At 47.5% G+C, this 11,449-nt stretch overlaps 1 protein-coding gene and 1 long non-coding RNA gene across 2 annotated transcripts; both read left to right on the top strand.

Moving 5' to 3' along the window:
* Window positions 1–2,573: 2,573 nt before the first annotated feature.
* On the top strand, window positions 2,574–3,948 carry LOC129338407 (uncharacterized). The gene is made up of 3 exons (XR_008597948.1): window positions 2,574–2,639; window positions 3,075–3,227; window positions 3,837–3,948. It is a non-coding gene; the product is annotated as an uncharacterized LOC129338407 (long non-coding RNA).
* A 62-nt stretch (window positions 3,949–4,010) lies between these two features.
* LOC129338472 (uncharacterized) lies at window positions 4,011–10,600 on the top strand. The gene is made up of 6 exons (XM_054992745.1): window positions 4,011–4,045; window positions 4,368–4,459; window positions 4,807–4,913; window positions 8,318–8,712; window positions 9,990–10,093; window positions 10,413–10,600. The coding sequence occupies exons 2-6, from the start codon at window positions 4,399–4,401 to the stop codon at window positions 10,598–10,600; spliced, it is 855 nt and encodes a 284-aa protein (XP_054848720.1). The 5' UTR covers window positions 4,011–4,045; window positions 4,368–4,398.
* The last annotated feature ends 849 nt before the right edge of the window (window positions 10,601–11,449 follow it).

Here is an 11,449-nt window from a genome sequence, read left to right on the forward strand (position 1 = left end):
CCTGCAAGTAAAGAAGCTGCAGCATTCTGCACCACCTGGAGTCTCTGAGTTGACTTTGAGGGGAGACCCATGTAAAGTGAATTACAGTAGTCTAGTCTCAGTGTCACTGTGGCATGAATCCAGGTGACCAGATCAGCTGTGTCAAGGTAGGGGGCCATCTTCCAGGCTAGTCTGAGTTGGGAGAAGGCCTTTTTTGCCGCTGCGTTTGTTTCCCTAGTAGCTGCTCTGGGTCTAGTATAACACCTAGGCTCCTGAGTCAGCCAGACTCAACTGAACTCCTGAGCTTTCCAGAACCTTGTCTTATTATGCTACTCCTCACCTGCAGGGCCAACTCGTGAATTTATCATGTGGATATTCTCTATGTGTAGCTCAACTCTGAAAGGCTTTCAGCTGAAATATCTATAGTGGGGCAGAAGCCCTGGGGAAGGGGGTTCAAGCAAGAGTGGACATGTGTTTTGCTGTGGGGCTTTGGTGCTGACCTGGCTGATCCGTGCAGACTATATATTGTCCTTGTAGGCAGTTCAAAGGAGGTTTACCAAGGAAAGTCAACGGGATGAAGAAACAAGGTGGCCTGCCCAGTTTTCCAACCCTCATAATTGTCCTTGTTTTAGGTGAGTTTCCAAACCACAATTCCTGAGTGATCTAATTAAGTGAGTTTGTGGTTGCAACCAAAGGCACACAGCTGACGGCTTTGCCGTAGCAGAACCGGTATGCTTTGTCCGTTGAAGCTGGAATGCAGTTTGGCTGAAGAGGGCTTAAACACCTCATCCCTTGCTGAACTAATAATTTGAGGGGGGGGGGCGATAATCTGTTCCTGCACTGTGTAGTTAACTCATCGGAGCCCATAATCAATGAGCCCATTTTTGTCCTTTCAGAAAGGCACCCCCCAATTAATCAGAGAGCAGGCTTCATTTTTTAAACAAAAAATCTGTGTGCAGTAGTTGTTATTTTTTAATTTTATTAAAATATTTAGCTCTTGCCTCCACCCAAGGGAGTTTCTGTCATAGAAGAGGAATTTCCTCTGGTACGTTGGTGTGGGGCAATGCTTCTTCCAAAATGACTGTGACATGCGTTATCTACAAAACCAAGGCAGTGTATTTAGTGTATTTGGCGTTTTTTTTTACAGCCCCCACCCCATAAATGTATGCAGATTCACATGATCAAATTCATACAACAGATTGAGTAAGGTTTTGTTAATTAGTTTAATTGAAAAGACATTTGTTTCAAGAGTTCCTGCCAAAGATACAATGGAATCCTAGATAAACATGGCAATTTTGTTCAGAAATGAGAGAACATTTTTCTCCCTTTCTCTGTAATGCGAGACCTGAGTGGTGCTGATAGGCAGCGAGTTCCAGAACAACAAAATATAATGCAGCTTCAGATAGCACAGCATTGTTAACATATGGAACACATTGCTCCAAGATGTGGTGATGCCTGTTGATCTTCTATTTAATGTACAAGACTAGCTATTTCCTGCTTTCTGATGGTTCGGGTTGTATGTTTAGGTTGGTGGACTGAAGGCAGTTGGCACAATGGCCGTTCAAGTTCTCCTGGATCTCTAAATCCGGTAAGCCAAGGAAAAGGCATTTGATATATTTGTTGGTTGTGACACTTGGCTTTTACATACTGAGGTTTATTCTGAAAGAGGGGAGTGATGTTGATTTGGATCCAAGAATTGCTATAAAGAGGCACAAGAGAAACCCTGTCCAGAAGCACTCAGTATATAAGAGGTGCTAAATGAAGGATTAAGGGAGCAGCACGGTGAGCTCTGAACAATCGAACTTCCTTAAAAATAATTTATACTGCTTCTAGCTTTCCATCTGTGCTGATGTATGAACATCATTTCCATTTTCTGATCACTGTTCTTTCCTTTCTTTTTTTTAAAACCAGTGTGCGGCATTCCCAATCTGTAAGTAAAACGTTTTGCAAGTAAAAATCTCTTCTCCATACGAATACAGCTGGGGTTGGATTAGTAGGGTTGAGTGTGTTTATTCTGGATTGGATTACCTGCTGAATCAAGCAGGTTCCTTGGACCAGAAGGCTAAGTTGTTTTTTCTTTTGTTTCCGCAGCACCAAATTATTGTTCTTTCGTCCGTAGGTAGGTACCAAAGGGAATTATTCTAAATACATCGGTTGGGAGGAGATGCAGAGTATACTGGTCACCAGGGCTTTTTTTCTGGGAAAAGAGGTGGCAGAACTCAGTGGGTTGCCCTCGGAGAAAATGGTCACATGGCCGGTGGCCCCGCCCCCTGATCTCCAGACGGAGGGGAGTTGAGATGGCCCTCCACGCCACGCTGCTGGAGCTGCTGGAGCGACGCGGAGGGCAATCTCAACTCCCCTCTGTCTGGAGATCAGGGGGCGGGGCCACCGGCCATGTGACCATTTTCAAGAGGTTCCGGAACTCCGTTCCACCGCATTCCTGCTGAAAAAAAGCCCTGCTGGTCACCTTCGGAAAATCAGAAGCTATAATCCATTAAACTCTTCACGGGTTAAAAGCCAAGACAGATGGTTTTGAATTGGTTGGCAAGCCTGGCAGTAACACTATATGTTTCTTTTCTGCTTTCAGTGTGAATCTAAACTCTTCCCTTGAAGGCAGCGAAATATGCAGATTTACACTTCCAGAATATGCTTGTGGATTGGTAAGTCAGAAATGAGCGTCTGTATATCCTAGAAATTGAGAGTGAGGCAAGCTCAGCTTTTGGAATCTCCCATCAGTTATTCAATAGCTCAACTTTAGTAAAGTTTACCCTGACTGAATTGCTGAGTAGCTGATATCTTGCAAAGTCCTTTCATCTCAGCTCTTGCAAAACATACCTTAACTTCACTGGTAGGAAATTGATGCTGGTTTTACTGGCTGTTTTAAAAACACTGATGATGGTTTTTGCTGCTGTTATTGTTTGCTGAATTCTTTCAGCATTTAAATTTTTTATTTTAAATTGAATTGCCTGTTTTATGATGCTGGCTGCCTCAACCACATTCTGGGAAGTGCAGGGTTGGGATCTTCTTAATTAAGACCAGTGCTAATTTTCCTCATCCATGAAAACAATACCAGTAAACCTTTGATGCTGTCGCAGGGGTCCAATCTGACAGCGGGCCAGCTCTTTGCCATTCTCCAGTGCCACATCACGGATCCCACAGCCCGGCTGGATCAAGGGGCTTTCTTGCTGCTGTTTGGCCACGTGGATAAAGACACCTTGCAGGCTGCTCTGTCTGAGATCAGTGTGCAGGTCAGGAACTCTCTCTTTGGTCTTTTAAAGTCTGTCCAATGGAATCTGGGGAGAAACACATCAAGTGAATCTACTTAGGGATACGAGAAAGGCGGGGCAGTGGCAGAAAAGTATTGTGAACAGCCAGGTTGCCGTTACCGCTGTCAGAGCTACACAAATTAAAAGGCTTAAAATCGAGCTGTTGAATGTTAAACCAATGATGCCCAATAATGATTCGATTCAAGTCTGTATTAATGCTATCTCTTGCATTTCAATGCATAGCTAATTTAATTGTGCATTCCATGCAATGCAATCCTCTCTTGTCTGTGCTTTTAAATGCATAAGAAAAGCCTTGCGACCTAACGTGCATACTAGGTTGAACGTGATGCACAATTGTTGTGCTTGGCCTGATGCTGCTGATAACACATATTGGAAAAGCAATAATGTTTTGGATGTGCTGTGCAGAACATGTGCACCCACATTTGTAGATAATTGTCTGAAGCATGCAGTGCAGGGTTGCAAACTGGGAGAAATAAGTGGGGAGACAGGTTTGGAACATCTCCGATTTGGTTTCCCCTATTATCTGCAATGCTGGGATTCCATCAACATTCGACATTTCTCTTTTCTTAGATCTCCAAGGACACAGTCCCAGAGACGACTAAAGCCTTCTTGCTGAATGCAGCATGGGAAAAGCTCAAGACGGACTCCCAGGTTCAGAGTGCAGGCTTCCTCGCCGCCTGGTTTCAAGAGCTGATGTATTCCTATCTCACAGCCATCAGCACCAACGTCCTTGACTGCATGACCCAAATTCCCATCACGTGTGACGGCTTGACTGTAGTGTACGTACCAATGGTTAAGATGCTTTAGTTCCAGCATCTTGCAAAACAGAGCAATGATGTCTCTTACTTCCCTTCTGCCTTTCCAAAACATCCCATATTCTTTGGTCACCTGGATCTTGGCAACAGAATTGCAGACTTATGTGAATTAACCGGAAGCTCTCTTCTTGTTCTTGGTTCTGTGGACTCCCTCTGTTTAAAACGGAGGAGCGGAAGGGAATTTAAACTCTGCCTCAGATGCCCTTCGCACAGAAGACGTGTATGCCCAAAGGATTTGCAACAGCTACATTTCTGATTGCTTCCTTCTTGTGTCTCCCACCACTAGCGTCCGAGCTCTGGATAGCAGGTATGTAGAGATGGACAATGGCACAAAGCAGATGGTGGCCCACTGGATTGGAAGATTCCTTGCCATACACCGTAAGTAGGGCATTGAGAGGTTCCTTTCACAAGTGATATTGTGGCAATCCAATCACAGAAGCAGCAGAGCTGGAATTGCTCCAAGGGTCCATTGATCCAACATCCTTTCCCACACATTAATCAACCAGATGACCTCTCTAATCTAGCATGTTCCTATCTGCACAGCCCTATCCTATCATCTGCATATTGAAATAATGTTGGGATATAGAGCAAAACGATTTTTGTTAGGATTAGGGTTTATTATTTTATTTAGAATATTTATACAATCCTTTGATTTAATAAGTAATTAGCTCAGGCGTTTTGTTCAACATTTTGAATCTTCAAGGTCCTTTTTGATGTTGCCTTAGGGTGTCAAAAGAGTTCGCCACAAGAATGGATACAGAACAACTGGAAGCGTTTTCTCCATTTCACTTCCTACAGTGATCTCTTAAACTCCTGGGGAGCTTCCAATGGGGTAAGAAAGAAAATGGCTGTGGCTGTGTGACCTCAAGCTACTACGGAGGTGGAGGATGGCTTCTGGCCACGTGATGACCACAGGGGTGGCTTCTTTGGTTTAATAGTACTAGAGGACCTGGGGGGTGGGGGAGTCCCAGGCTCTGCATCCTTCCCTCTTGCTTTGAGAAGTGTAATCAAAGTGACTGATTTGGCAATGTTGTTGCCTAGGCAACACAATAGGGAGGCTGATAGCTCACAGTACTCTTATGAGATCTCAGCACTTAATTTTTTTTCTATTTTATTTAGCCCTCTTCTTTTAACTTTAAGATTTCCCAGGGCTTGTGGAAACATCTACGCCATGTATGGCCTTGCTCCCTTTTGGATTTTTTTTGATTTGCTAGATATGTCTCTCTCAAATTAGCCATAGTTACATATTTATACTTAACTATATAAAATGGGGGGAAATTATAAAACCTAATCTGATATAATCCCCATTTCTTATATAATCAGACTGGTCTTGCATTAGCAAAGCATTTCATTAATATTTGAAACTAATTTTATTTGGAGGCCTTTTTCTCTGGGATAGACAGTGGCTTTCCCTGTCCAACTGTGCATAGGCTTCTTGGACTAGAAGAAGGCTTCCAACATGGCTGAGTGGCATTTTTTTTTTACATCGAGAATTTAATTTTTTTTACTAACATCATTTTTGTCTTTGTGGTTTGCTCATTGCTATTATAAGCTTAGTTCTAGTTTGGTGTAGTGGTTAAGAGCGCAGGACTCTAATCTACAGAGCCGGGTTTGATTCCCCACTCCTCCACTTGAAGCCAGCTGGGTGACCTTGGGTCAGTCACAGCTTCTAGCTCTCTCAGCCCCACCCACCTCACAGGGTGTTTTGTTGTGGGGATAATCAGGGCCGGTGCCAGAGTTTCTGGCGCCTGAGGCTGGGGGCAGCTTCAGGGCTGTTGCTGCTCCCACGCACGCGTGCTCGCACCTGGACTGCGTGATGATGCCACTGCGTGTGACATCATCACACAGCATGCCGCTGCGAGCCGGCCCCATTGGCCCGGCAAGCAGCTGGGACGGTGCGTGGATGGCCTCCCAGCCCTCCTGCTCAGTTGCCCTGTGCCGCCCCCTCACCCGCAGCTGTGTGCGGGTTCTAGTGGCGGCAGCATGGGGCAACTGAGTGGAAGGGCTGGGAGGCTGCCCACTCAGACTGCCCCGCGCTGCCACCGCCAGCACACACTCCCAGCCGGGCGCAGCAGCTTTGGGCCAGGCACAGCAGGCGGCTGGGGCGGCACATGGGCAGCTTCCCAGCCCTTCTGCTCAGCCACCAGTGCTGTTGCCACCAGCTCTGCAACACGTCCCCCCGCCCCCGGTGCCCCAGTGCTTGAGATGGCTGCCAGACCCGCCTCCATGGACGCGCCGGCCCTGGGGATAATCTTACTACATAATTCTGTAAGCGTTTTTCCGATGACTCACTAGCGCAGGCACAGTCCAGGCAAGCCTCTGGGGCTTCAGAAGGGCCCACAGGTCGGCTCCACCCTCCTCAGCCCTGATTGGGCCAGCCAGCATGGGGCATGCTTGGCTGGCCTGTGCTCTTCTCCTAAGCCTTCCAGACAAGTCTCTAACTGATGCTTAGGGGTGGTGGCGTGGCTTTCCTGCCCTTTCCCACCCCAAGCCTTCCCTCCCAGGCCTAGAAATGCAGTAGGGGGTGTAGGGGCGCAGGGTGGCTTCCCTGCCCGCCCCCACCCCCCAGTCTTCCCTCCCAAGCATGGAAATGCAGTGGGGGGGGGTGTAGGGGAGCAGTGTGGCTTCCACTCCCCCTCCAATCCTTCCCCCCAAAGCCTTGATCAACCGCGGGTGGAAGGAGGGCACAGGGAGACCTGCAGAGACCAGATCTACTCGCCATGCCTTTGCAAGGTGAATAGACCTGGCCTCTGAACCTGCAGAGGCTAGATCTACTAGCCATGCCTGAGTAGACCTGGCCTCTGAACTTGCAGAGACCAGATCTACTCGCCATGCCTTTGCATGGTGAGTAAACCTGGCCCCCAGATCAACAGAGGCCAGGTATATCCACCAATAGTTTTCCAAAGCAGATACACCTGGCCTCCAGATCTTCAGAGGCCAGGTCTATTGACCAATAGCTTTGTGAGGCAAGTAGACCTGGCCTCTGGACCTATGAAGGCCAGGTCTACTCATCATAGTTTTGCAAGGTGAGTAGACCTGGCCCCTGGACCTGCAAAGGCCAAATCTACTTTCCATGGCTTTGCAAGGTAGGTAGACCTGATCTCCAGACCTGTGAAGGCCAGGTCTATTCACCATGGCTTTACAAAATGAATAGACGGCCTCTGGACCCACAGGGCCCAGATCTACCTGCCATAGACTTGCAGGGCAGGTAGACCTGGCCTTCATCCTCTTAGAGACAAAGCTGATGGGGGAGAGGTGGGGGAAAGCACCTCTCTGACGGTGCAGTGCATTCCTGTGCACCACAGTAGGATGATTTCAGCCCAAAGCAGGCCCAATTCAACCCACTGCAGAGCACAAGAGTGCTCCAGGGCCCTTCCCCCACCCAGCAACAGCAATGCCAGACCCGGCCACCCTGCCCTCCCCCTGCCCTGATCGGGGTACTGGGGAGGGGGCAATGCCAGGGCTGGCTGGCCCTGCCCTCCCCCCACTCAGATTGGGGCACAGGGGAGGCAACAATGTCAGGCCCAGCTACCTGGCCATCCCATTGAAGGGATCAGGTCGTGGTGGAGCCAGCAACGCGTGGCCCACCTGCCCTGCCCTTTCTAGAGCCCATTGTATTTTTTTCTCCACAACGGGCTTTGTTACTAGTAATAACATACTTTGTAAACCACTCTGAGTGGGTGTTAAGTCATCCTGAAAGGTAGTATATAAATTTAATGTTGTTGTTGTTGTTATTATGCATGTTGTTATTATCATGCATGTTTCAAGGAGCTGGTCCCAATTGACTGTTTAGATGTATTTTAATCATTGTCTTTTTAAAAAGCAGTATTTGTTCGTGAACACTCTTCTTAATTGCCCTAGCTGTGATAATGTTAAGTTTTATGTATTGTTAAGCTTTATGTATTTAATAAGAGATGTATTTAATAAGAGACATTAAAACAGGTCTATTAAATGACACTAGTTCCCTTCAGAAAGGGAAGCCACCTCTCTGCATCGCTCAGAAGCACTTTGCCCCTCAGTTCCTTTGTCCTGGGTGGCACTCTGCCAAGGCTCAGAGGCACTCATCTCAGCATGGCAGTAGTTGGGGGGGACAGATGAGCAGTTTAATTCCTTGGGAGGTATTTGGCCCTTTGCTTGTTGGTTTCTGACCTGCATTCTCCCAACATTCCTGCCTAGAACTCCTCCTCCTCTTTCTCATCACAGCCCGTTCCCAATTTCATTTCATTTCGTTTCTAGTCTGCCTTTCTCACTGAGGCCGAAGGCAGTGCTTTGGAATACATGACACCCTCCCAGGTCGCTGAAATAACAGTTGCCCTTGGTGTCCTCTCCAACATCAGCCTGACGAAAGTTGTCGCCCAAGCCCTGGCCAGCAAGGATGTCCATTTTGCAGAAGACTTCTTGAGCAAGTTGGCGCCTTTGCTCCCGCAGCCCCCACCTGTCCACAATAAGGCCTCCTTGCATCTGATGCTGGAGAGCATTCTGCAGAAGGTGGGCCAGAGCTTCCCTGACCTCTGCTCGCCTTCCTTGAAAGACCTGTTCCAGAGGAAACTGAGGGTGTTTTTGCCTGCTGCCGATGAAAAGATACTGAAGCTTTTCCCAACCAGAATAGGCTGTACTGACTTCCATGACATGTAAGTACGCTGCAGGGTGGACTGGGCAAAAAGGGAGAGTTAAGCACAGAGAAAAACTTGCCCCATTTCCAAGGAGACCTTCCACTAATAGGCTCATAGTGTGTATTATATTTTCTTTTCACCCTTTCTCCAAGGAGCTCAGAGGGGTGCAGGTGATTTCCCCTTCCCTCCATTTTATCCTCATGGTGACAACCCTGTGAGACAGGCTGGGCTGAGAGGGAGCGATTGGCTGATGGTTGAGCGTGGATATGAACCCAGATCTCCCCAATCTTATGGCTCATTGTCTTGAGAAGAAATGGGGCGATCAGCTGGGCAAGCCTTGCAGAAATAGACCACATCAGAAGCAAGGACCAAAGGGGCCCAATGTGATTGCAGTATCAGTGGAAAGGTGGGCGGAGGGATTTAGGGTCAACAGTAGACTCTGGAGAGAATGCGATCCAGCAGGGTGTCAGTCTCTGGATGATGAAATACAGCAGACAGATCCCTGGTTCATTGTAGCAAGACACAGGTTCTTGGTTAAATGACTTTTATTCAGAAATCAGATCCAAAGGTCTACTTAGAAGTAAGGTAAGCAACTAAGCAGTTCTAGCAGAAAGTTGACCCGAATGGCTGCATAGGAAAAGTACATCCCTTTTCTACCCCTGTTCCTTCCCCCTCCCAATTTCCAAACAACCTGGTGTTGTTCTTTCTGTGTGAGAACATTATGCATATTTGTGCTATTGGGCTACGAGGAGAGAAGACATATCATAGTCAGGAAGAAGGCTTCAAATTGGTAAACACCCGGCCACCTGGGAACGAGGGAGAACTCACTGGAATGTTGGCAACAAGAAACGGAATTATATCTGGCAATACAAAATGGAGTCACATTTGACAGAATAAAGCATATACTTGACAGCAGAAATACTGGCATGAATGAATGGGCACAGTCAGACGTGACACAGGGTTGGTTCATCATCCCAGCTGGGGGTTCCGCTTTGCCCTCCTAATTTTTTTTTAAAAATCCAGTTTTTCAATTTGTGGCGTGCCAAATTCCATTTAAGGAAGAGGAGTTGCTTTTCAGGGGGATTCCTGGCTTTAAAAATTCCTTATTCGCTACCGTGACTGTTAGCGTGGCTTAAAAGGGACAGCCAAAATCAGGGATGGCCCGCTTCCTCAGCTGAGGGGCCCCTTAATCTTCCCCTACAAAGCTGTTAGGAGACCGGAGCCCCTAGCCGTGACAGATGCCGGTTTACACCCCAAAGCTTTGGTGTACTCAGATGCATTGGTTTCTTCTGCAGTTACAAGGGAATAAATTCTGTGTATCATGAGTTAGATCCAGTTACCCAGAAGGCTGTCTACAAATCCCGCATGGATTTTCTGGAAAGGCAACTGGCAAAAGAAGGTGAGTGGCTTTAGTAGTGGTTTTCCATTTCTATAGCTGGTGAAGTGCTAACTAAGGACTCCTGTTCTGTTACGTCATTGTTTCAAAATCCCACTGTCCACCTTTTCCCGCTCCACCTGGTTTCACTGGGGAACTTCCATAAATTATTGCTGGGTTTAGATGGTTTATCTAGAAAAGCGCTGGGATAGGCGTGGTTGGGAAGAGCACGAAAAGAGGCCACCTTCAAAGAAGGGATAGAGCACCGGAGAAATGCATGGAGCCCTGTTTTGTCTCAGGCCCGAACTTCCCAGCGTTTCCATTCCTATAACATTCTCTGCAGGAGTCGCTTGCACGTTTAGCACATCAAACAGCAAAGAGTGGCTGCAGGAAAACTTTGGGCTCTCCAGTATTTTCGTTGCCTACGATGACTTTGTTCGCCTGAATCCCTCTTTCAATGGAGTAAGTAATCTGATTCGTATCCTGTCTGAACACAGCTTAAATCAGCTATCCCTTCACATGTGGGGGTGATCTCATTTTAGATAAAGATTACACACACACAGAGGGAACACACATTCAGTGCTTTAAAGACAAATTCCTGGAGGATAGGTCAATCTGTTTCTGTTTACCACAATAGTGAAATGGAATCTCTAGAGTCAGAGGTAGGACATCTGAGTTCAAGCAACATAGGGCCAAGCTACAAGTGAGGAAGGACACTTGAACGGCAAGTGAACAGACTCACATGTATTCCTCCCTGTTCACTTTGTCAGCTCCACTTGCGCTCCACTATGTGATTGAGTGGAGCGCAAGTGAACAGGGAGGAATGCATGTGAGTCTGCACACTTGCTGTTCAAGTGTCCTTCCTCACTAGTAGCTTGGCCCACAGATTCATTCTGATCGGCTTCCTAGAGACATCTGCCTGGCCAGGATGCTGGGCTCGAATGGCCTCTTGTTCCGACACTGCAAGTCTGCTCTTACGCCTCACTGATGTCAAGAATGAAACTATTGGTTCTCTCTTTGCCAGTTTGAAGTGCTGGATTTGCTGACTGCCACGCAGATGGCGTCACTAGTGGTCAACTCCGGCATCTTAACAGACCACACCCGGCTTGGTGCAGAGGCAGAGGCAGAAAAGGTCATGGGAGCGCTGCAAAGCTGGAACGGATCTGAGCTCCAAGCTTTCTTCCTTGAAGTCAATGTGCTTGCTGAACAGGTGAGGGGCTTGAGTTTGCGGAACCACCAGTTTGGTGTGGCTGTGTGCTGTTTCTAGGTATAACTTCCCCTTCCTAGCCCCCCTTCCTGCAAACAGCTGTAAGGGATGGCCCTGGTTAGTCCTCTCCCATTTCAGCTTTACAACAACCATCTGCAAGGCAGGAAGACTGA

This window comes from Eublepharis macularius, chromosome 12 (genome assembly GCF_028583425.1).
Source record: "Eublepharis macularius isolate TG4126 chromosome 12, MPM_Emac_v1.0, whole genome shotgun sequence".
Lineage (NCBI taxonomy): Eukaryota > Metazoa > Chordata > Lepidosauria > Squamata > Eublepharidae > Eublepharis > Eublepharis macularius.